The sequence below is a fragment of the Bubalus bubalis genome, chromosome 6 (genome assembly GCF_019923935.1).
Source record: "Bubalus bubalis isolate 160015118507 breed Murrah chromosome 6, NDDB_SH_1, whole genome shotgun sequence".
Taxonomy (NCBI): Eukaryota; Metazoa; Chordata; class Mammalia; order Artiodactyla; family Bovidae; genus Bubalus; species Bubalus bubalis.
In genome coordinates, this window is record NC_059162.1 from 79851775 (window position 1) to 79877292 (window position 25518).

At 40.3% G+C, this 25518-nt stretch overlaps 1 protein-coding gene across 6 annotated transcripts in view; it reads right to left on the reverse strand.

Moving 5' to 3' along the window:
- The window catches only part of AK4 (adenylate kinase 4), a 97458-nt gene that overhangs the window by 26792 nt on the left and 45148 nt on the right, over nt 1-25518 (reverse strand). For all 6 annotated transcript variants that reach the window (XM_025288537.3, XM_044944892.2, XM_044944891.2 and 3 more), the window contains one exon: nt 9971-10090. In XM_025288537.3, the coding sequence (XP_025144322.1) occupies nt 9971-10090 (120 nt within the window). The remainder of the gene's footprint in view (nt 1-9970; nt 10091-25518) is intronic.

Consider the following 25518-nt stretch of genomic DNA (forward strand, 5'->3'; position numbering starts at 1 on the left):
AATGCCTTTTTTTTAAAGTATGTAAAGTATGGTGTTATTCTTACAGAGTTTTACCTGCATTATGTGCATGGAGAGGTATCTAGACTGCTGGTCTGCAACTGCTAACCCTTGTTATTTCTGACTACTGGGATTTCAGGCAAAATTTGTTGCTTTTACTTTGCATTTTTTCATATGGCCTGAATGTTTTATAATGGTCATAATTTCTACAAGAACAATATGAAAAAAATAAAATTAAATCATCTGTGGGAATTCCCTGTTGGTCCAGTAGTTGGGACTTGGTACTTTTACTGCCGAGGGCCTATTTGGGGAACTAAGATCCTGCAAGATGCACAGTGCAGCCCCAAGAAAAAATAATAAAATAAACTGTCTGCTTTTTTCAACACCACCATGTCTTAATATTTAAAGTATGTCTGAATTAAAAAAAAAATTTTTAATTGGAGGATAATTGCTTTCAAATTGTGGTCCTGGAGAAGACTCTTGAGAGTCCCTTGGACAGCAAGAAGATCAAATCAGTCAATCCTAAAGGAAATCAACCCTTAATACTCATTGGAAGGATTGATGCTGAAGCTCCAATACTTTGGCCACTTGATGTGAAGAGTAGACTCACTGGAAAAGACCCTGATGCTGGGAAAGACTGAAGACAAAAGGAGAAGAGGGCAGCAGAGGATGAGATGGTTGGAGAGCATTACCGACTCAATGGACATGAACTTGAGCAAACTCTAGGAGATGGTAAGGGACAGGGAGGCCTGGCCTGCAGAGGTCTGTAGGAGTCAAACCAACAACAGCTGCTTTACAATGCTGTGTTGTTTTCTGCTGTACAACAATGTGAATCAGCTATAAATATATATATTATGTATATATATATTGAACCTCCCTTTTGAACCTCCCCCCCATTCTCCCTCTAAAAATTATTTAATTTAGCTAATTTTTAAATGTTAGTTGGAAGGAAAGTTAAAAATAAATTATTCACTCTTCCAAACTCAGTTTTAAATTTTTATTTTTAACTTTCTTCCAACTCATTTTTAATATTAACTTCGACAATTATTCAAGTCCTTGTTTTGCCTTTCCAGAAGTGTTTAACTTTTGCCCCTACCCACTTTTACAGCCTCATCTGCTCATAATTTTTGGCTCTCAAATTATCCAACTACTTGTAGCTTTCAGAACACACATGTTGTTTCACACCTCTATACCTCTCGTGCATGATCTTCTCTGTCCAGATTGTGCTTTACTCCCAGTTTCAAATTTTGTGTCCCCTCCTCCTGGAGGCCTCCCTCGGCCTCAAGAGAGCCAGTCACTTTCTCCTCTGTGCTAGCTCTCCCCTCCTACCCAGTTCACTGGTGTTCTCAAGATCCTACACTATGATTATTTAAGTAGCATTTGCTCCTCCTGGACTGTAAGGTCAGGAAGTAATGCTATTCCCTCCTCAGATGGATTGATGGGATACACAAATAATGCATACTCAATTTGTTTCTTGATCTCTGAACCAAGTTTTCCTGGGATGTGTTCAAATGTTTGTTTTCCATATGGTCCTTAATGCTTCCACGTTAAAATCTAGTCATTCCCTGAAAACACAAATGGAATAAACAAAGTCAGGATTGTCTACTATGTTAAGATTGTTTCTCATCCTGAGGCAACAGTCAGATCAATTAGAAGAAACACACCAGAAATAGACACAGAGACAGAGTCTCAGGAGAGAATCCAATGAAATGAAGAAGAGATCCAGAGTCTTACAGTGTTTTTCAGATACTCTGAGCTCATACAGACACCAAAGACACTGAACAAGGAAGGGTCGTGGAATAAAAATCAAATTCTTTGAATTTATGGTTACCAACGGGGAAGAGATAGCTAGAGAGTTTACAGACACATACACATTGCTATATTTAAAATAGATAACCAACAAGGTCCTACTGCATAGAGAACTCTGCTCAGTATTTTATGTAACAACTTAAATGAGAAAATTTGAAAAAGATACACGTACATGTATAACTGAATCACTTTGCTGTATATCCGAAGTTAACACAACATTGCTAACCAACTATACTCCAATTTAAAATAAAAAGTTAACAACAACAACAACAAAAAACCAAGTTCTTACACTGTTAATTAAACCAAAGACCCTCACAAAGACTTAACACTTTAGGTTTCTCTGCAGTTTGAAATGCTAATGTCTAACAACTATATTGATTTCTGTACATATACATGTATCTTTTTCATTTTCATATTCATTCCTATACACATGAGTATGTCAAGAAGGATGAGCCTGGTGAGATGCCAGAGATTATGACTGTTGAATCCATGCTTGGCAGCCCTGAGAACCACCACCGTGCCCACAAGAGTTCCTTCAAGTCTGTGACTCTCCACTCTTCAGCAGTCACTCCAATTGCTTCACACCTTCTGTTCAAGGTTGGGAGAATATACATACTGCCCTAATAGTGATTGAAGATACAAAGAGGTTCTTTGTGACCCCATGGACTATATAGTCCATGGAATTCTCCAGGCCAGAATACTGGAGTGGGTAGCCTTTCCCTTCTCTAAAGGATCTTCCCAACCCAGGGATTGAACCCAGGTCTCTCACACTGCAGGCAGTTCTTTGCCAGCTGAGCCACAAGAGAAGCCCAAGAACACTGGAGTGGGTAGCCTATCCCTTCTGCAGGGGATCTTCCCAATCCAGGAATTGATCTGGGGCCTCCTGCATTGCAGGTGGATTCTTTACCAAGTGAGCTATCAGGGAAGCCCAAGGACTAAACATCTGAAGGTAAGTGGGTATTACCCTCTTGAATACATGCACTCATACACATACAAGGAGAAAGCCTGATTCTTTTTTCTTCACAGAGAATGTCTTCAGTGACCTTCCAAAAAATGTACGACATGTTTTATTTTTGACATACCCTACATTCCCAAGGGCAACAGAAAAAAAAAATTGCCCTTGGCATTTTCTTGAAAGATGTGATTCAGAAGATGTGTGATTGTTGGCTTTTTCTCTGTAGGCATATGTTGCCCAGCGGGATGTCACACCCTTCAAAGGTCTGAATCAGAAAGAAAAATACAAAGTTGGGATAAGGTCAGAGCAAACACATACAAACACTGCACACATTCAGGTGGCTCTGACTTCTGCTAAAAAAAAAAAAAAAATCCCAGAATTCCCCACAGAGAGCACCCATTAGTGCTCAGAACAAAATCAAATAGAATATACAGATGGACCATGACTGAACGATGACTCTCCTTGTAAAGGTATCTTTATCTCCAATAAAAAGGTTTAAATTATATTCCACTTATAATTCCAAAATTGAAGATTTTTTTCCATGAAACCAAACTTTGACAGCAAATACAAAATATTTCGATACCTACACCTAAAGTCATCTGGCAGACAATTCTGTTACAACTTGAGATAAATTAGGACTGAGCCTGAGAGCATTTTACTGTTTAAATGCACAGGTTTTGGCAGCCATGTTTAGAAACAGGAGACAAGAAATCTATTACCTAACACACCTCCCAACGGGCCTCATCTCACAGCCAGCTTTTTTTCTTTTTAAATGAAGAATTTGTATTTGAGCTGGTTATTTGTAAGAGTTGGTTACTGTGCCTTAGTTACTATTTCACCTTAATATCACCCAGTAAGCCGTAAACATCTTAAAGAAAAAAGCAAAATCAAAACCAGAGTTTCACAGCAAAACTAGAAGACTTATACGTGACATTCCACTGGCTGAATATCTTAGAAAATATGAAAATTATTTTTATAAAACTGCTCTCACTCATGGAACGTCTAAGGAAACTAAAGAAAGAAAAAGAAAAGAGGGGGAAAGCCATACCTGTATACACATATTAATACAAAAAAGAGTGTTTCTTATCCAACTAAAAAGCACACTGTGAAGACAAGATGGTACTGGACTGTTTTTAGCAAGTACACGGCTGACCAAGCCACAGAGCACTCACCAAGCCCATTCACAGCCACCCGTGGTGTTTCCTTGGCATGCATCCGCACTGCTCGTTTTCCACCCCCCGTTTGCAGGATGCCTCTCCACAGCCATATGGACCAAGATGATGAGTCATCTGTCATCCAAAATTCTTCTCCTGACCTTTCCACATTCAATCACCTTTAGCACACTCAACCGGCACGTCCTCCGCAGAGCACATGCCCTGGAACATAACGGGTTTCAAGCTGAACATAGAACTTAGCATTCCTGACGGTCCCCACTTTGCCAAAAGGATTTCTTCCAGAGCTTTAAAGGAAAATCACAACCAAAACCGTGACCAGATGGGTTTTCAAGGAGAAAGCTATAAACTAAATCAGTGAGGAGACTGACGTCCTTTACTAAAAACAGGCCTATGATATAAAAGAACTTTACTTATTCATTCACTGAGAGGAAAAGTTATGGCAAAAGCAAAGCAGTGAAAAGATACATAAAACATTTCACAACTGAAACTGACTTTTTAACTTCGTGTAGCTGAAGATGTTTTAAACTATTTTTGAACTTAATGCTTCACATAATCACCAAAAAAAACAAAAAAATTCCCGACCTGCACCTCATGTACAACAAATCACAAAATCTCATATAGTACTTTCTATAATGGCAAGAATTCTGCTAAGCCCTTTATGTATATTCACTTACTTCATCCTTTCTGTAATCCCTGTTTTCCATGAGGAGTGAAATGCAGAGAGCTAATAAGGTACTTTGCCCAAGGTCACTGACAGTGCTGGTAAATGGCAGAGCTGGGATTGAAAGCACTGGTACTACTGGGATTAGTGGTGATTACACTAACCACCTTCCCAAAGGAGTTTAAGACACATGATCCTTTTTTAACAGTTAAGTTTACTTAAAACTATACAAGTTCATTTTATAAGGTGAGAAAACTTACAATTAAAGAATTTAAACTAGAGAAATGTAAATTATTGTTAAGTGGTGGCAAAGCTCAAGTTATCAGTCACGGAAAATACCAACATAAGAAAGGAGTGGGGGGCTAATTTTTATGAGTTAAATATTTAGAGTCTGGAGAAATTAACATAACCGGAGAAGCATAGGTAAGGTACTGATAGCCAAGAAACTCCAAAAGCTGGGAAGGCAATCATAGAGAACCCCAGGTCTATAGTGCCTAACATCAGTCAACACTCCTGTCAATTTTTTTCCCTCATCAAGGCAATCTTTCAGGAATGGTGCCTCCTGGCCATGTCACTGTGGATGCTTAAATTCAGGCCTTCAACATCTCTTGGTCCAATTGTGCTAACAATCTCTTCCCCAGCTTCAGGTCACCACTTCTTCCCCTACCCCAGCATCTAATTGCTCTGCTGCTAACAGAATAGTCTTTCTGAAACACCAACAGATTTGATCAAGCTATTCCCCTTCTTAAGTCTTCAGTGAGGTTCCCAGGTGGCACTAATGGTAAAGAACCCATCTGCCAATGCAGGAGAAGCAAGACAAGTGATTTCAATGCCTGGATTGGGAAGATCCCCTGGAGGAGGGCATGGCAACCCACTCCCGTATTCATGCCTGGAGAATCCCATGGACAGAGGAGCCTGGTGGGCTACAGTCCATAGGATCACAAAGAGTCAGACATGACTGAAGCGACTGAGAACACACGCACAAGTCTTCAGTGGTCCGTATCACGGACAATTTCCAGTTCCACCATCTCTGTATAGAATCAAAGTCCATCACCCCAGGATTTCCTCTGCCTCTGTCTGCAGGCACAGGAAAACACTAGGCTAAGTCATTCCTCTCTTACCCAGTTCACATTACCCCTTTGATGAAAAAAATCCTCCTTCCAACCCCATTCATCAACCTACAGGACCTCACTCTATTCATCTCTTTTACCATAAAGTTGCCAATCCCACTTTCTACCATGAGAAGAGATAATTTTCTCCTTTGGGTCCTCAGTGTACCCACATGGGTATTGATTCATTACATGGTCATAATTTTTTACACACCTGACTCCCCTACTGTGATATAAGTCCCTTAATAGAGAAAGTGTCCTGTCATTTTATCAACAGCACCCAATAGTTCCTGACTCACAGTAGGAGCTTTATTCATTACTAATAAATAAACATATACTTTCCACAGACCATTATAGCCTCTCTCTTGACAGAAGTTTTCAGTTCAGTCTGTTGGTTCCCTGCAGCCCCATGAGAACACAGTTCCCAATATTTTTAATGGAAGGCATTCTAGAAAGATATGATCTACGCTATAGTCAACTTTTCAGAACACCTCCACACTGAAGAATAGATGTTGAACAGTAGAGTTCACAAAGAATGGGCCATAGAACCAAACACACAGGTTCTCAATAGGGTAGGAGATTCTAGGGTTAAATAAATTCAGAAAATGCCTCATGATATTGCTTTCTATGAAGAGTTAAATCACACTATCATAGTAAAAGTTCATTAAAGTCCTAAGAAGTTGGTTAACTCTGGATTTACTAACTTTGAATAGGTAAGTGAACCCTACTGTGCCTCCATTTTTTCATCTATTAAATGGAAATAACAGTCTCTACCTTCATATGGTCACTGTAGGGACTGAATGAGATAAATATCTAAAGCTCAGATCACTACTTGGCACACAGTGAGTACTCAATAAATTCAAGCAATCTTTAATATTTAAACTAACATTTTGTAAACTACAGTGTTTTCCCATCAAGCCATTACTAACATTACACACTTTGAGAAACACTGATACAGAATAACTACTCTACAACATATTAGTCATTTTGGAGATTCACAGCTCCAGACTTTAGGAGAAATAGGCAATCTGATAGTTAAAACGTAGGACAATTCACTCTGGCTTCTCTGTGGCTAACAAACATTAAAGTTCACATTATCACAACTTGCTGAGGCTTTGGTTCTCCAAAGTAAGACAGGAAAGAATACACTGGGTGAACTAAAGGAAAACTACTCTGCAATGGAAAGAAGTTTCTTATATATAAATCTCATGATCCTTTCATTCCTAGAAAGCAATATATTCAAGTTTCTATTTTCACTGCCAAGGAATCTTGGTATTTAAGAGTAAGACAAATAATCCACACAGTCTATTTTTTTTTTCAATTAATAAATCAAAAGATTTATACTGGGCTTAAAGAATCATCTACTTAAAGTAGATGATTCTTAATTCCAGCTTCCTGAAGTACAAAACTATAGTAGTTCATGTATGAGCATCTGTATGCATTTTCCTAGGTAACATATCATAGGAACCACTGAGCTGTTCTTTTTTCAAACCATTGTTATAAAATTGAAGTATAGTTAATTTACAATGCTGTTTCAAGTATACAGTAAAGTGAATCAGTTATATATATACATAATTGAATATATATATATTATTTTTCCCATTCTTTTCCATTATGCCGCTGCTGCTAAGTCGCTTCAGTCATGCCCAACTCTGTGCGACCCCATAGACAACAGCCCATCAGGCTCCCCCATCCCTGGGATTCTCCAGGCAAGAACACTGGAGGGGGTTGCCATTTCCTTCTCCAAAGTGAAAAGTGAAAGTGAAGTCTCTCAGTCATGTCCGACTCTTAGTGACCCCATGGACTGCAGCCTACCAGGCTCCTCCGTCCATTGAGATTTTCCAGGCAAGAGTACTGGAGTGGGGTGCCATTGCCTTCTCCACTTTTCCATTATAGGTATAAGATATTGAATATAGTTCCCAATGCTACATAGTACATCTATGTTGTTTACCTATTTTATATATATTAATATATATGCTCAGTCACATCCAAGTCTTTGTGACCTCATGGATTATAACCCACCAGGCTCCTCTGTCCATGGAATTTTCCAGGCAAGAATATTAGACTGGGTTGCCATTTCCTTCCTACTTCAAAGGAGCTTCCTGATCCAGGGATCAAACCCATGTCTCCTGCATTTCCTGCATTGGCAGGCAGATTTTTTACCACTGAGTCACCTGGGAAGCCCATTTTATATATAATAATGTGTATATGTTAATCTTAAACTCCTACTTTATCTCCTCTCAACTGTTAGCCCCTTAGGTAACCATAAGTTTATTTTCTATGTCTGTGGATCTATTTCTGTTTTATAAATAAGGCTGAATTTTTTAAGAGTCCATATGTAATTGATATCATATGATATTTGCCTGAGTTTTTTGAAAAATTAGGCCTATGTATCATTTAGATATTAAAAATCAAACAGTTGCAAAGAATATATACAATGAAAGGTAAATCTCTCTCCCAAGCCTAATCCTTATCCAGAGCCAACCACTGTTATTATTTATATCCTTCCTAAGACAGATTATATATGTGTATATAAGTACATACAGTAATATTATACCATCCCTCCATTTTTACAGAGATAATAGTATATGATATATACTATATTGCAACTAGTTTTTTTCACTTGGAAGTTTATCTTAGAGCACTATCTATATCAACACATAGATATAGATATTTGATTAATAGGCATACCAAAATTTAAAGCTGCTGCTGCTGCTGCTAAGTCACTTCAGTCGTGCCCGACTCTGTGCAACCCCATAGACGGCAGCCCACCAGGCTCCCCCGTCCCTGGGATTCTCCAGGCAAGAACACTGGAGTGGGTTGCCATTTCCTTCTCCAATGCATGAAAGTGAAAAGTGAAAGTGAAGTCGCTCAGTCGTGTCCGACCCTTCGAGACCACATGGACTGCAGCCTACCAGGCTCCTCCATAGGAGGAGATACCCCACTCCAAGTGGGGTGCCATTGCCTTCTCCAAAATTTAAAGCAACCCTATGCTAAGATACTTGGCTTCCCAGGTGGCGCTAGTGGTAAAGAATCCGCCTGCCAATATAGGAGATACAAGAGATTGGGTTCAATCCCCAGGTCAGAAAGATCCCATGGTGAAGGAAATGGCAACCTACTCCAGTATTCTTGCCTGAGAAATCCCATGGACAAAGGAGCCTGGTGGGCTACAGTTCATGGGACTGCAGAGCTGGACGTGCTCTGACTGAGGGGCTGAGCACAAGATAAATACTTAGGTTGTTACCAGTGTCTTGTAACAAAGGTCAAAGCAATTGCTTTTCCAATAGTCATGTATGGATGTGACAGTTGGACCATAAAAAAGGCTGAGCACCATAGAACTGATACTTTTGAACTGTGCTGTGCTGGAGAAGACTCTTGAGAGTCCCTTGGACAGCAAGATCAAACCACTTAATCTTAAAGGAAATCAACCCTTTATATTTATTGGAAGGGCTGATGCTGAAGCTGAAGCTCCAATACTTTTGGCCACCTGATCGAAGAGCTGACTCATTAGAAAAGACCCTGATGTGGAGAAAGATTGAAGGCAGGAGGAGAAGGGGATGACGGAGGACAATATGGTTGGATGGCATCACCGACTCAATGGACATGAGTTTGAGCAAACTCCGGGAAATGGTGAAGGACCAGGAAGCCTGGCGTGCTGCAGTCCATGGGGTTACAAAGAGTGGAGGGACTGAAGAACAACTAGTGTTTTGCCAAGATTGCTGAAAATAAACATCCTTGAATATACATTTTTATGCAAGAAATGAAGCAGGGAATTGCTAAAGACTACTAAATTGCCCTCCAAAGGTTACCCATTTTATTCTCAAGAATACTTATTTCTTACACCCTCAATAAAAAAAGATTTTCAGATTTTCTCTCTTTTTTAAATCTGACAGGTAAAAAATGATAACAAATGCTTTTAACCTATGTGGCTTATTTTGAATGAAAGAACCTCTGATTTAAGATGAGTCATACTTATGATGACTTAGTCATGGAAACAAAAAGCACCATCAAAACTGGAACAATATTGGGAATTCAATTAAGGTTTGCTTCAAGTTGATGGCTTTAGGGATGGTAGTCTGCAGACAAAGGAATTAAAAGGCTTCACCCACATGGGTGTTTTAACTATGTTGCCAAATTGGAATATGTCTAAAGAAATGACTGGGGAAAAAAGGCACTTTGCAATCTGTAAGAAATTCTGGAAGTGTTCAAGGAGACCATGACCCACTACTAGCAGAAGCCCGGTGGACCCCCAGGTTCAACTCACCATCGAGTAGCCAGTGCTCGCCGCGCCTGTTCTCCAACTCCAACAGCATGAGGCGTGTGATCACATGGTCGGGAACCAAAAGGCCTTTCTCTATGTATTGCTTTGCCATATCACCAACTTCTATTAAAAAGACAGAAAAAAGAGACACTCAAAAAAGCTTCTGGGGGGGGAAAAATGCTTACCGACTCTCTCCTGACAGTTTTGCTTTTTCTTCCATTCCTGCCTGATGTCCTGGGGGGAAAGGTTTTTAAAGAGTCATATTTTTAAAATTGGCTTCAATAATGGCGACCCTGTCTCCCAGTTGTCTGCCAAAGAATTAGAAGAGCATCTCTTGAAGATACACACAGACAGAAATAAAAATGAAAGGAGACATAAATTAGGGCAAAGGGAAAATCAGAGTAGGAAATAAAGCTGGAGTCTAGAGGGAGAGCGGCACATAGTAAAGGCCAGGAGAGGAGAGAAGTCCAGCCTCTTGCTAGCAGTGAGCCGCACTCTGGACCCAAGCCCCCCACCAGTTTCCGGTAACAAGGAAAAAGGATCGACTTCACAATTCACAGTACAGGGAAGACTAAAGGAAGCTGAGAGACTCAACCATTCCTTAGACACCAAAGGGAAAATTGTCCACTACTCTTCTAGAAAAAGGGCTGGATGATACGAACAACAATGGATTTCCTTCTTTTCATGAGCCTCAGTTAAGCAGATGGCACCTTGCTGACACAGTTGTAGAAGCAACTCAAGTGTTTTTAGTGGAATGCCAAGTTCGTGAAAAGACATGAATTTCAATTTTTTTTTTCCAAAGAAAAAAATGCTCCTATCATAATTTAAAATAACAATTTGTTATACGTGGAAATTGTCAGTTGGGTTCAGGAGAACATCTGTTAAATTTCTAGGAACTGATTTTTTTTTAATCCAGATGAAATCCTCAGCTCTCTAGCAATCTGATCATGAACCATTAGAAACACATTCTTGACAGGCCAATTCAGTTCTTATAAAAACACAGGGCAGAATTATATTACTGGGGGAAAAAAGGTTAAAAACCATTTGCCCCCACCTTCTGCTTGAATTTAATAAGGTAGAGACCTTCCTTCCACAGACTGAATCTACACTGCCAGCTTCACCTTCCACACTGAAACATGGGCTGTGAAGAGTTCCCTATCACTCGATGACTACCACGGGGCAAAGAGCCCACTGTTAGGCCCAGTGATGGGGATTCAGAAATGCACTGCAAGAAAAAGAACATATGAGTGGCTAAATATGAATGTGAATAAAAAACTTTCATTCAATAAGGATTTATTGACTGCGTACTACTTAACAGGTAATATTCTACAAATGTAGCAGCGACTGAAAGTTGCAGCTTACCAATATTCAAGCAGTATGACTTTACCTGAGAGCAACAATAAGAATCTTTAACTGGGAATACAAACTAGCAGGTGCTGTGCTTTAAATATTTTATTTGTATTATTTCATTGATTCTTCATAAGATCCTTACGTTTAGATAGGAGGTAAAACTTGTATTTTTTTTTTTTTACGACAGCTTTATTGAGAAACAACTCACATACCATGACATAACAAGTCACACCGTAACATTCACCATTTAAAAGTGTGCAACTGAGTGGCTTTAGCAAGAAGAGATAAGAAAGCCTTCTTCAGCGATCAATGCCAAGAAATAGAGGAAAACAACAGAATGGGAAAGACTAGAGATCTCTTCAAGAAAATTAGAGATACCAAAGGAACATTTCATGCAAAGATGAGCTCGATAAAGGACAGAAATGGTATGGACCTAACAGAAGCAGAAGATATTAAGAAGAGATGGCAAGAACACACAGAAGAACTGTACAAAAAAGATCTTCACGACCCAAATAATCACGATGGTGTGATCACTCACCTAGGGCCAGACATCCTGGAATGTGAAGTCAAGTGGGCCTTAGAAAGCATCACTATGAACAAAGCTAGTGGAGGTGATGGAACTCCAGTTGAGCTATTCCAAATCCTGAACGATGATGCTGTGAAGGTGCTGCACTCAATATGCCAGCAAATTTGGAAAACTCAGCAGTGGCCACAGGACTGGAAAAGGTCAGTGTTCATTCCAATCCAAAGAAAGGCAATGCCAAAGAATGCTCAAACTACCGCACAATTGCACTCATCTCACACCCTAGTAAAGTAATGCTCAAAATTCTCCAAGCCAGGCTTCAGCAATATGTGAACCGTGAACTTCCAGATGTTCAAGCTGGTTTTAGAAAAGGCAGAGGAACCAGAGATCAAATTGCCAACATCTGTTGGATCATGGAAAAAGCAAGAGAGTTCCAGAAAAACATCTATTTCTGCTCTGTTGACTATGCCAAAGCCTTTGACTGTGTGGATCACAATAAACTGTGGAAAATTCTGAAAGAGATGGAAATACCAGACCACCTGACCTGCCTCTTGAGAAATTTGTATGCAGGTCAGGAAGCAACAGTTAGAACTGGACATGGAACAACAGACTGATTCCAAATAGGAAAAGGAGTCTGTCAAGGCTGTATATTGTCACCCTGTTTTTTTAACTTATATGCAGAGTACATCATGAGAAACGCTGGACTGGAAGAAACACAAGCTGGAATCCAGATTGCCGGGAGAAATATCAATAACCTCAGATATGCAGATGACACCACCCTTATGGCAGAAAGTGAAGAGGAACTCAAAAGCCTCTTGATGAAGGTGAAAGTGGAGAGTGAAAAAGTTGGCTTAAAGCTCAACATTCAGAAAACGAAGATCATGGCATCCAGTCCCACCACTTCATGGGAAATAGATGGGGAAACAGTGGAAACAGTGTCAGACTTTATTTTTCTGGGCTCCAAAATCACTGCAGATGGTGATTGCAGCCATGAAATTAAAAGACGCTTACTCCTTGGAAGGAAAGTTATGACCAACCTAGATAGCATATTAAAAAGCAGAGACATTACTTTGCCAACAAAGGTTCGTCTAGTCAAGGCTATGGTTTTTCCTGTGGTCATGTATGGATGTGAGAGTTGGACTGTGAAGAAGGCTGAGCACCAAAGAATTGATGTTTTTGAACTGTGGTGTTGGAGAAGACTCTTGAGAGTCCCTTGGACTGCAAGGAGATCCAACCAGTGCATTCTGAAGGAGATCAGCCCTGGGATTTCTTTGGAAGGAATGATGCTAAAGCTGAAACTCCAGTACTTTGGCCACCTCATGCAAAGAGTTGACTCATTGGAAAAGACTCTGATGCTGAGAGGGATTGGGGGCAGGAGGAGAAGGGGACAAGAGAGGGTGCGATGGCTGGATGGCATCACTGACTCGATGGACATGAGTCTGGGTGAACTGCGGGAGTTGGTGATGGACAGGGAAGCCTGGCGTGCTGCGATTCATGGGGTCGCAAAGAGTCGGACGCGACTGAGCGACTGATCTGATTTGATCTAATACCCTCTCCTTGTTGTGCAATCATCACCACTACCTAATTTCAGAACATTTCTATTACCCCAGGAAGAAACCCCATACCTACTAGCGGTCACTCTCCCATCCCCTCCTGCCTCTAGGTACTGGCAACTACTAATCTACTTTCAGTCTTTATAGTTTGCCTGTACTGCACATTTCACATAAATGGAAGTGTACACGATGTAGTTTTTTTGTGTCTGGTTCCTTTACTTAGCATGTTTTCAAGGTTCATCCATGTTGTACCATATCAGTACTTCATTTTCAAAGCTGAATATTATGACTCTATTGTGTGGACATAGCACATGTTGTTTATACATACATCAGTTATCAGGCACTGGGGTTGTTTTCACTTTGGGACTATTTTGAATAATGCTGCAATATACATTCATGTACAAGTTTCTATGTGAATATATGCTTTCAGTTTTCTTGGGTAATATCTGTAAGAAACACGTGTACATCTGAAAAATCACTGTCAGACAGAATGCTCAGAGCAACTGAGACACTTACTCTGTGATGGTCAGGCCAGCCCCAGAGCCCTGTTCTCAGTCTTATCCACCAAACTTAAAGGTACATGCGAATAACAAATATACATCTTCCAAGGTGAGAGACCAAGATATGAACTGGTTTGAAACATCCCATGAGGAAACGGTTAATGAGGAGGAATTGTCTTGTAGGGAAAAGAGAAGACCCAGAGAAGGAGATGATAACAACTGACCCATAATCTGATTCTGGACAGATGGAAAAGGCATTATTTTACTTAATCCCCCAGGGCTTAGAATTAGTACTAGTGGGAATTGCAAATGGACAGGAAAAGTCGCCTGAGGAAATATTTGAATGGAGACTCAGAGAAGGGATATTATAGAGGGATTTTGAAAACTGGATTGGGCTTAATTCATGTTTCAGATCCCTACAGATGGAAGAGTTATGGTACTGTGGTACATTTGAATTCAGTAATTTAATGAAGAACAGTGTCAAAAATGATAGCTCTAAGACCTCTGATTATCTCCTAAATGGCTCAAAATGTACCTCCGCTGACACCTCAAACTTATCCTGTCCAAAATCACATTACCCTCCCACTCTGTTCTTGTCTTGGATGCTTCCTGCCTCATCAGTAACAGATTCCTTGGATTCAATTATCCAAAGTCAATCACGGTCTGAAAAATATTAAATGGAAAAGTCCAGAAATAAGCAACTGATAAGTTTTAAACGGGCACCGTTCTGAGCAGCACGATGACATCTCTTGCCACTCTGCTCCATCCTGCCTGGGATGCAAATCATCCCTTCATCTACAGTATCCCACCTGTTAGTCACGTAGTAGCTATCTTGGTACATACTGTTGTGCAGTGACCTTATTTTACATAATAATAACCCAAAGTGCAAGAACAGTGATGCTGGCCATTCAGATGTGCCAAAGAGAAACCATAAACCGTGCTTCTTTTAAGTAAAAAGGTAAAAGTTCAACTTGAGGAGGAAGAAGAAAAAGGAAATTCACGCCCCAGTTTTGCTGCTGCACCTCAAACTTCAGAAGTAATGAACACAGTGCATAAGGGCATAGTTAAGATGAAAACAGCACTAAATCTGAGAGGTCACGTTCACCTAACTTTTACTAGAGTATGTTGTTAGAACTGTTCTATCTTATTCAGTTCAGTTCAGTTGCTCAGTCGTGTCCAACTCTTTACGACTCCATGGACTGCAGCACACCAGGCTTCCCTGTCCATCACCAATTCCCGGAGCTTGCTCAAACTCATGTCCATCGAGTCGGTGATGCCATCCAATTATCTAATTGTCATCCCCTTCTCTTCTTGCCTTCAATCTTTGCCAACATCAGGGTCTTTTCAAACAAGTCAGTTCTTCACATTAGGTGGCCAAAGTATTAGAGCTTCAGTTTCAGCGTCAGTCCTTCCAACGAATATTCAGGACTGATTTCCTTTAGGATTTACTGGTTTGATATCTTATTATTAGTTATTGCTATTAATCTCCTACTGTGCCTAATTTATTAATTACCATTAAATTACTTTATCCTAGGTATGTATGTATCTATAGGGAAAAAACATAGTATATAGCGTTCAGTACTTTGGTTTCAGGCATCAACTGGGGATCCTGGAATGCATTCCCCACAGACAGGAGGGCACTACTGTACTCTCCTCAGATATCATCTAAGATTAAGCACCAATTGTCTTGATTTTCTTGATTTCACTTGTTGTTGTTGGGTTTTTTAATATTTATTTATTTGGCTTTGCCAAATAATGGGATCTAATTCCCTGACTCAGAGAAGGAAATGGCAGCCCACTCCAGTACTCTTGCCTGGAAAATCCCATGGATGGAGGAGCCTGGTGGGCTGCAGTCCATGGAGTCGCGAAGAGTGGGACATGACTGAGCCCCTTCACTTTCACTTTTCACTTTCATGCATTGGAGAAGGAAATGGCAACCCAATCCAGTGTTTTTGCCTGGAGAATCCTAGGGACAGGGGAGCCTGGTGGGCTGCCATCTATGGGGTCACACAGAATTGGACACGACTGATGCGACTTAGCAGCAGCAGCAGTTCCCTGACCAGGGCTTGAACCTGGGCTCCCTGAATTGGGAGTGTGGAGTCAGTTGCTGGACTACCAAGGAAGTTCCTCTCCCATTCTCGACACCTAGCTGAACACGAAATCTTAACATTATACTTCCACGTGTCTCTCACATCCAGGACAGCTGATCAAAACATAGCAGCACAACACTAACTGCTGAACAAACTAGAACAAGCTGCATTCCTGCAGAACTGTCTGTGCCACTGTGAAACACACACTGAAGGCCCTGGACTGCCCTGATAGTTAACAAGAGCTCGTGGCTTATCAGAAAGTGGAGAAAAGGGGAAGGAAGCAGTGAGACAAACTCCAAAGCCTAAGAAATCTTTATATAGTGAAGAGGAGAGAACTGATAAAGGATCCCATAGCTGAGATCAAAGCAAGTCCTTTACCCATACCAATTCTTGACTGGCTACAAAACAAGAGTGCTTTTGGGTTCTTGCACATATGAGTCAATCTAAAGAATAATTAGACTACCTAAGCAGCCAATTCTCAATTCTTTGCTTACTTGACTTCTTAGCAGCATATGACATGACTCCTGTGCATAAATACAGAGTGACCCCTTTAAAACCCATTATGCCCCTCCTATGACTTCCCATGTCATTGAGAGTATAAGCCAAGTCCTCCCCTTGGTCTCCAAGTTCTCTGACCCCATCTCCCACTTCTCTCCTCACTACCCATCCTAGTCCAGACACAACAGTCTCCGTGCACTTTCCTGAAGATCACAAGCATGTGTCCACTGCAGGACCTCTGCATTTGTTCTTCCCTCTGTCAGGAAGACTCTTTCTGCCAGAATTTCAAAAGGTCAAGTCCTCTCAGCATTCAGGTCTCTGATTGAGTATCACCTCAGATAGGTTTCCCACCCTATCCAAACCGCACAAGCACAAACATCCAAGTCCCAATCCCCCTCTACTCTCTTATCCTACTGTGCATTCTTTTCCAAAACTACAGGCTTTACATATTATATACTGATGTATCGGTGAATTCACTTTCTGCCCCTCCAGATTAGAATATAATTAGCTCATTGGAAAAAATAATAATACTTTGCTCACTGCCATATCCTGAGTGCTTACAATATGGTCTGGCATGCATAGATACTCCATTAAAATTTGTTGCATGAATGAATGAATACATTGAAGATTATAGAGTCTCTTCCCCAGGCAAGAATCAATCTGATCGCCTTACAGTTATTACAGAACCATTACTCCAATGTCAAATATAGCCCAACCTTGCCAGGTATCAACTTTTTCAAGGGAGATATGTGACAAAGTGGGATCAGTACTAACTAGGTGAGATGACCACATAGGGTTTCACAGCTCAGTCTCATTTCCTCAGCATTTCAAACTGTGAATAGAGAAGAGCCACGTACACGAGGGAAAATGAGAAGGAAATACTAGGAGCCAATGTTGCAGAGGCATGGAGCTGCTTGGCATACCTGGAGGAACTTCAATTAGTAACATCTGAAAATAAGCACATCATGACACAGAGAGCACTAGACAGGCCAGAAAAGGAGCATAGGCTTTGAAGGATTAAAGGAAACAGGTAGCTTCAAAAATGGTATTCTCATAGCTGAAAGCAATTACCAAGGGCCCAGGACAAAATGAAAATATGGAGCCTCCTGGTTCAAAAATTAAAAACTACAAGATGGTAACAGCAGAGCATTACACTAAGTGCAGGGCCTTTTGTCACGTGACACAAGTCACATGCCCACGGCTATGAAATTTGTATGGGGTTGGCGTGATGAAAGCAAAGGAGGCTGTGATAATAATCCAGCACAGACAGGCCTGCAGAAGCAACATTAGATGACATTTTGGCCCTTGAGAGAGTACCTTGAGCTGACCCATCATCGACTGTGCAACTCAAGTTCAAAATAACTCTGTGGAAGACTTCCAGAACCATCTTAATTCAATTTACTAATGAAGAGAAAGCTCTAAGGGCAGCATCCCTTCCCAAGTATTTTTGGCATCCTTGGCTCTTCTCTGGAACAGGACAGACAACATGCCCTCTAATCTGTTACAAAATCAAACTTCCTCTGAGTTTCTCAATCCCCCTCCCCAGCCCTGTGAAAAACCAAGAAAAGCCAACAGCAGCCAGAGGAAAATGAACTTAACAACGAATTTGCATCTGAATGAAGACCTCCCTACAACAGCAATCTGAAATAAAACACTGGTCAGAAGACAGGCCCATTCCAGAAAACAGGACCTTCATCTGCCCTTGTCAGTTTGCTTGGAAGAGAAAGCAGTATCATTAAACGCTAATGCAGCATGTTTGGCTAAAACATAGACCTGAGCCAATTTCTCAAGCAGTATTTCAAAGAAAAACTGTAGATACACATATGCTGTCTTACAGTTTTTGCATCCTTTGTGCACACACATGCACACACATGCTGACTAAAATAATAAACCATAAACCACCAGGAAGGTTTTAAAAATAAACTTTATAAATGAAGGTCAACAGCTTTGCATTTTTTAAGTGTCACAACAACCAAAAAAAAAAAAAAGGGGGGGGACACCCAATTATGTATTTATGAGATTGACCATAACACTGTTAAGGGAAGCACACTGATTGAAACCGCCCACCCTGGCTAGGCACCATAGTAACCATTTGCATAAGTTGTTTTACTGCAGGAGGTCCGGGTAAGGAACACGGAACTAATAAGCCACCACCAACCAGAAAAGTTCAAAAAGGTCAAAAGGAGACACCACATGTCTGACCACCTCCCAGAATCCTTCTCTCTGGTGTCCATCTTGACTGAACAAGGTGTGCCCCACCAGGAAGGACTCTGAGTCAGAATGATTGACTAAAGACAACCCAGAAACTAATCCCATCACCATAAAACCCAAGACTGCAAGCCATGTGACAGAGCTGTTCTCTTGGGTTCTCTTACCCTTCTGCTCTCCACCCAGGGGCCCTTTCCCAATAAAATCTCTTGCTTTGTCAGCACATGTGTCTCCTTGGACAATTCATTTCTGAGTGTTAGACAAGAGCCCAGTTTTGGGCCCTGGAAGGGGTCCCCCTTCCTGTGACAAATGGTGACCTTGGTGGGACTCGTCTTCACTGCGACTGACATCCTGACCACTCGGGGTACTCACAGGCCAGCTTTTCTGCCAATGGACCAGACTCAGCAGCCACAACTGGGACCCTGTTGTCCCTGGTCTCCTCCTGACGCAGACAATTGGCCAGAGTACCCCAACTGGTAAGGAACAAGAGACTTTATCGAACTCTCTCCCTTTCCCTCTCTCTTTCCTCTCCTTAACCCTTCCTATCCTTCCCTTTTTTTTCTAGTTTTCTGGTCCTGTACACAGGAATCTGGTCAAAGGGCCTCAGCCTGAGCTGAGGATTGGAGACTGATCACCTCCTCTTGGCAGAGAACTCGAATTCTGGTTCTGTTCTCTCTGGTTTCTGGTAGGGCTGAGTTCCATTCCTCCCTTCTCTGGAGGCTCAGGGTAAAGTCCCATAACACCTGGGTATCTGCAGATGGCAGGAGACATCTGTAAGACCACCCCTTTTGCCCCCCTCTCTCGCCTCCTCCCCCTTCTTTCAACCTGCCTTCCTTTCCTCCCTTTGAAATCTTTGAAGACCTGAGATATTTTCCTTTACTCTGTTAGTACTTGGATCTGAAGTTCTATGTCTATAGGAGGTTTTCTGAGAGACTGTATTCTTATATTTAAGGGAGTGTCTGATGAGGACTGCCAGGTTTATATGTGTGTTTTAACTCTGTGTTCTATGTTGTGATTTTTGATGGCCATTTTGCTTTGTCTGGCCACCATTTGGTTTAGGCCTGCCACCATTTTGTTAGAACTTGATTTTCTTTCCCTGTGCCTTGGGACCAGGGTTCTCAGGAACACTTATCTAGACCATCTCTAACTCCTGAGACTGAGGAAAAATGGGAAAAAGGCTTTAAAAATTTTATTTATTCCAACTGTTTTTTATAAACTACTAAATTTTATATTGTAATATCTAATTCATGACTAAAATTAGAAAATGAAGCTAGATCTTATATTGTGTCTGTCTAAATATGTCTCAGTATGTCTTTGTCTCTGGATAATATTTTTGAGATTAATTTGTAAATGAGCTCTTTTTAATTGACTTAAAGAAAGGTAAGCACTTACAAATAAAATAATTCTAAATTAAACAATAAATTCCAGGTTCATATGAACTGGTAAATATTCAGTATTAAATACCTGATATTAATGTTTGTTTGTTGATCTATCTAATACATACATGTCTTAGAATAATTAACATTAAGTAGAATGTTTTCATTGTACCTAGGTTTAATATAAGTTAAATATTATCTTATCTGTTACAAGTTTGTCAACAAGGAAATTACCTCAAGTGAAGAAACTTCTAAAAAAATGTAAATGAGATATTAGCTTTTAGATAAGCTCTATTAATAATAATTATGCTTTAGGAATATCTGTTTAAAATAGTCTCTCAAGATTGGGGTAACTTGAATTTCTAAGGGTTGTGCTAAACTAAGTGTTGGAAGTCTATTGAATAGTTAGGTCACTTCCAAATAAAATAAGATTTTGAAACATTTACTACTAACTGATTTCTTTTTACAGAAAAACTAGAGTTGGGGACTATAAATGAATAATGTTTGGTGCCATCCTAAAATGTTTTAAGAAAGCAAGGGTTTTAGAAATTATCACTAGTATTTATGCTCACCAATCTATAAAATGCTAATATAAAAGTTAGTTCTTGGTTGCTAAAGGAAAGTAGGAAGTGTGTTTTCAGTTAAAAAAAAAAAGGTATAAAAAATACTAAAAAGAGTTATGCATGATCAGGATTTTTTAAAAATTGGATTACAATTAGTTAGATAAATGGATTTTGTTAGGAATGACACAGCCATGGGAAAATTGGTTAGAGCCAACTAGGTCCAAGATTGGAGAAGACAATGGCACCCCACCCCGGTACTCTTGCCTGGAAAATCCCATGGACGGAGGAGCCTGGTAGGCTGCAGTCCATGGGGTCGCTAAGAGTCAGGCACAACTAAGCGACTTCACTTTCACGTTTCACTTTCATGCATTGGAGAAGGAAATGGCAACCCACTCCAGTATTCTTGCCTGGAGAATCCCAGTGACAGAGGAGCCTAGTGGGCTGCTGTCTATGGGGTCACACAGAGTCGGACATGACTGAAGTGACTTAGCAGCAGCAGCAGGTCCAAGATGGCGGAACTGACTTTCACTAGACCTTGAGGTATATACACCATTGTGACACATCAACAAGCTAAATGATACACCCATCAACACTAAATCTCACCAAATGTTCTAAACCCTTTTAATGGATTTTTTTGACAAAACTTCCTAAATCGAATTCTTTTGAAGTTCGTTTGACCTCTAAATTTGGGGTGCTTCAGAGGGCCCCTGAAACATCCCAAAGAGAGATATTAAACTGTGTTTATTTGGTTGGTTAAATTACATGAAAAATATTATCAAGTGAGTACTAAATTCTCTCATGTTATAATGTATGGTAAATATTACTAATATAGATATCCTAGAAATTATATTGAGCTCTTAACATTCTGATATGTCCTGGTATTCTAATGAAAAACCTGATGACTTCACAGAAGTTAACAAAGGACTGAATGAACCAGTGAATATGTTTATAACTTTTACGGTTTCTGTCTGAAAAATTACAGGTTTGAATCTTATGTTTTCCAGGAGTAGGGAAAACCTTCCTCTCAAGCTAATTATGACAATACTTTGGTAAAATTATACATTATAAACAAAACAATTATATTTTCTATCTGACTCCTCCAGAAATTGGAAACTCTTGGGTTTCCAGTAAGTTTATCAAATGAATTAGAAAGGTTAACTCACTAACAGGTATAAAAATCTCAAGGAATTTTGGAGACCTTAAAAAGGGAAGAATTCACCTAGATTTGTTAGGCAAAATCTGTGATAAGCCCTTGGTGTGAGTTTCCCAGTCCTGTTTTATTTTAAAAGTTCAGTCTGAGACTCTATAAATGTTTCAGCAAAATAAAAAGTCTATGATCAATTATGGTTATATAAATCATCAGACCAAAAATTAGTGAGAACAGGCCTATTTTGCAAACAAACTAGCCTTAATTTGGTTATATTTGATAAAAATGAGGGTAATTTTATGGAAAAAAAGATGTTTCAATAAATGTTAAATCCCAGTTTGTTAATGGAGGTCTGCATCTAGTAAGACTCATTTCTTGGATAGTTCTTTGCTGTTATGTGATATTAATGTAAAATTTAATTGAATTCTTAAAGAACACCCTAAATTTGTTTCTGAAGCTTATCTCAGTAATCTATCTTTGGATGAAGATCAGATACCACCTCATGACCTGCAACCAGGACTGGAAAAAGACATAATTTAAGGGACTATATCCAATGTTGATAGAAGGACTTTTTATCAGGTACTCTTAACTAGCTCATGCAAAATAAAACTGAAGGGAAATTAACTCTTAGATTAATTCCCACTTCCAAAGGCCCCTACACTGGATTGTCTATAGAGAAGATAGCTGAACTGATCTCACCTTAAAATGATGCTCAAACAGAGGAGAAACTACACTACACCAGGATGAGAAGACAATGACATCAGAGGTAGACAGCTTGCCCAAGATGCTGGACCTGATTCGTATGATCATTTATAATGCTTTCTTGACTTCTTAGACCTTTGCATACAAATCAAATGCTTTTCTATCCTAGACCTGATACTATGCTAGTTTTAGAAATCAGTCCAATTGTTGGGTTTGTGGCCAATTACCTGTGTCTAGTTCTGAGTTATCTTGGTAAATTTCTCTACTACAAGACTCTAACTGATTGGCCCTGAGAAAATTTACTTAAAAAAAAAAATTATAGTCATATTCAGGTCATTGTGATATTACTAGATGGGATCCCCTCACTGGGCCAATTAATAATGCCTGCTCTACTCTGGCCATAAATTTGAGCTTTCTTCTATTACTCAAGTTCAGTCAGAGCAACAAGCAAAGTTTCAGCAAAGGAGGAAAAAATCTCCCACAATTATGGGATGGATTTATATAGATAACACTGGGCTATGGTAATTTAGGTTTAAAGTCTCCTCTATGTTGGAAACAATTAAATCATACTAAGGATAATCAGTCTAGTAGCACTAGAAAACTGGGCTATGTGCCTTATAGACAGTGCCAATATATAATTTCCCTGGAAGATAAAGGTTCTACAGAGTAGACTAAGTCAGATGACCTGGGATATACTGAGCTACATCTAATGGAAGCTCTTAAGTCTTACTTGTGACTTTACTAATACTGCTGGCTATGTTATTTGTATTTCACCTGTTTTACAAAATTGCTGTTTCTTACACTGCCAAATGTGTGACTGAGGCCTCTGATAGAATAATATATAGTCCCATATGACATTGATGATGATAACAGTGTAACTCTAGATATGGGAAGAAGCAACAAGAGGAAATGTTTTCCTGGACCAAGAGGCTAGTAAGACAGGTGGTCCAGAGAATTTTGGATACTGTTTTATGGCCTAGTCCACTAATAGCACATTGAGTGGCCTGTCTACAAAATCTTTGCCAAACCTGAGAATGGAAAGCACCATGGGATAGAATGGTCATGAAATGCCCTCCTCAAAATCATGGTCAAGTTTATGAGCAAAAATGGGCTCTGCAAACTGAAAACTGACACTTTCCTCTTAGGTCTACAAAGATTAAATCATGGTCACTGCAACTGCTGACCTTCAACTCTCCTGAAAGGAGTTCAGGGTGAAAATCAGGAATGAGGTACTCTGTGCTCTGGGAAAACCGACAGAACAGACCTTCAGATAGTTAAATCTTTTTAGGAGAATATTTTATGAGTTCCAATTCTTGCATCTTCTCATACCTAGAGAAACACTGACGTCATTAATAGTGACATCTGCTTTGGCTATTAAGGAAAATGTTACAATTAAAAGTCAAAATAGAGTAGCTGGTTCAGACATCCTGGAAAATAACTAGGTGATGCTATGGGAGTACTTTCAGACTAGACCTTGTATTACTAAACACTTGAGTTTTCTGAGTTGTGTCAGGCTTGGATGCCACCATTCTCAAAACAATGTCTGCTAGAAGCTAGTAACTGCAAGCTTAGTTTTTATAAAACTAGGCAACTGGCTGCCTGGCTACAAGTCTCCCCAAAGTGCCAGGTCCAGACTGGGTTTCAGGCCTATTCTTCTAAAAAGAAATGAGATTTATTTTGTCTATTAAAATTCCAGTTTATCACTCCTCCAACTACTTCTAATTGGGTCTGTTACACCAAAATGGCAGACCAAGGGATTGAGATTTTAATCATACAAGACTCAGATCTAGAACTTGCAGCTCAGGAATATTTCCCATTCAGTGTCAATTCTCCAAGCTGAGGCAGTCCTATGCCCCATTTTGACAGGAAGTTATCACAGTCATAGTTGGCTAGTTCCCTAAATTAAAACTGAGCAGAACTCTGTGGGGCTCTGGAGTACAGATCTGTTCTGTGTTCTCCATTTCTTGTCTGTAGGATATAGGCTTCATTCAGCTCCTTGACCTTCCCAGTGTTCCAAAGGGTGGATTCAAACAATTGCTAATAATGGAAGGGAGGGGATACAGAAACAGAGGAGAAACAATCAAATGGTTGTACAGCCTCCAGAGAGGGTCCAGATTCCTACTCAAAGAAATATGCATAACAATGTCTTTGAGTTCTACTACATAACTGGAGCCCCCATCCAGGTTGAGGATGGTAACTTCAGACTAATCACAAGATTCCTGGAGCACAGCTCTGTTGCCTCACCACCAACCAAAAAAAAAAGTCACAAACCCTGCAGCCCTCACCCTAAATGTTTCCTCCTGTTTCTGGGGACCAGAGATGACCATCCTGTTAGGTCTCCTGTTTGGCCCCTGTCTATTTCATTTCTGAGATGGGCCAACAGTTTCAAACTAAATTGCTGTTATTACAAGTGTGAATGCTGGTTTCAGGCAAAAAAATACCTAGAATTAGATCAGGTAAAGAGAGACGTCTGCTCTGCTAGGCAGGCCTATGCCCATGCACAGCAGGAAGAAGTTACAGAAGAAAGACCTCCGCCCCAATTCCCAAGAAGAATCTTGAGTATGAAGTCTCTCAGGGGGGAGTTGTTAGGGGAAGCACACTGATTGAAACCGCCCACCCTGGCCAGGCACCATAGTAACCATTTGCATAAGTTGTTTTATGGCAGGAGGTCCTGTAAGGAACCGGGAACTAATAAGCCACCACCAACCAGAAGAGTTCGGGAAAGATCAAAAGGAGACACAACATGTCTGACCACCTCCTAGAATCCTTCTCTCTGTTGTCCATCTTGACTGAACAAGGCGTGTACCACCAGGAAAGACTGAGTCAGGATGATTGGCTAAAAACAACCTGGAAACTAATCCCATCACCATCAAACCCAAGACTGCAAGCCATGTGGCAGAGCAGTTCTCCTGGGTTCCCTTACCCTACTGCTCTCCACCCGGGTACCCTTCCCCAATAAAATCTCTTGCTTTGTCAGCACATGTGTCTCCTCGGACAATTCATTTCTGAGTGTTAGACAAGAGTCCTGGAAGGGGGTCCCC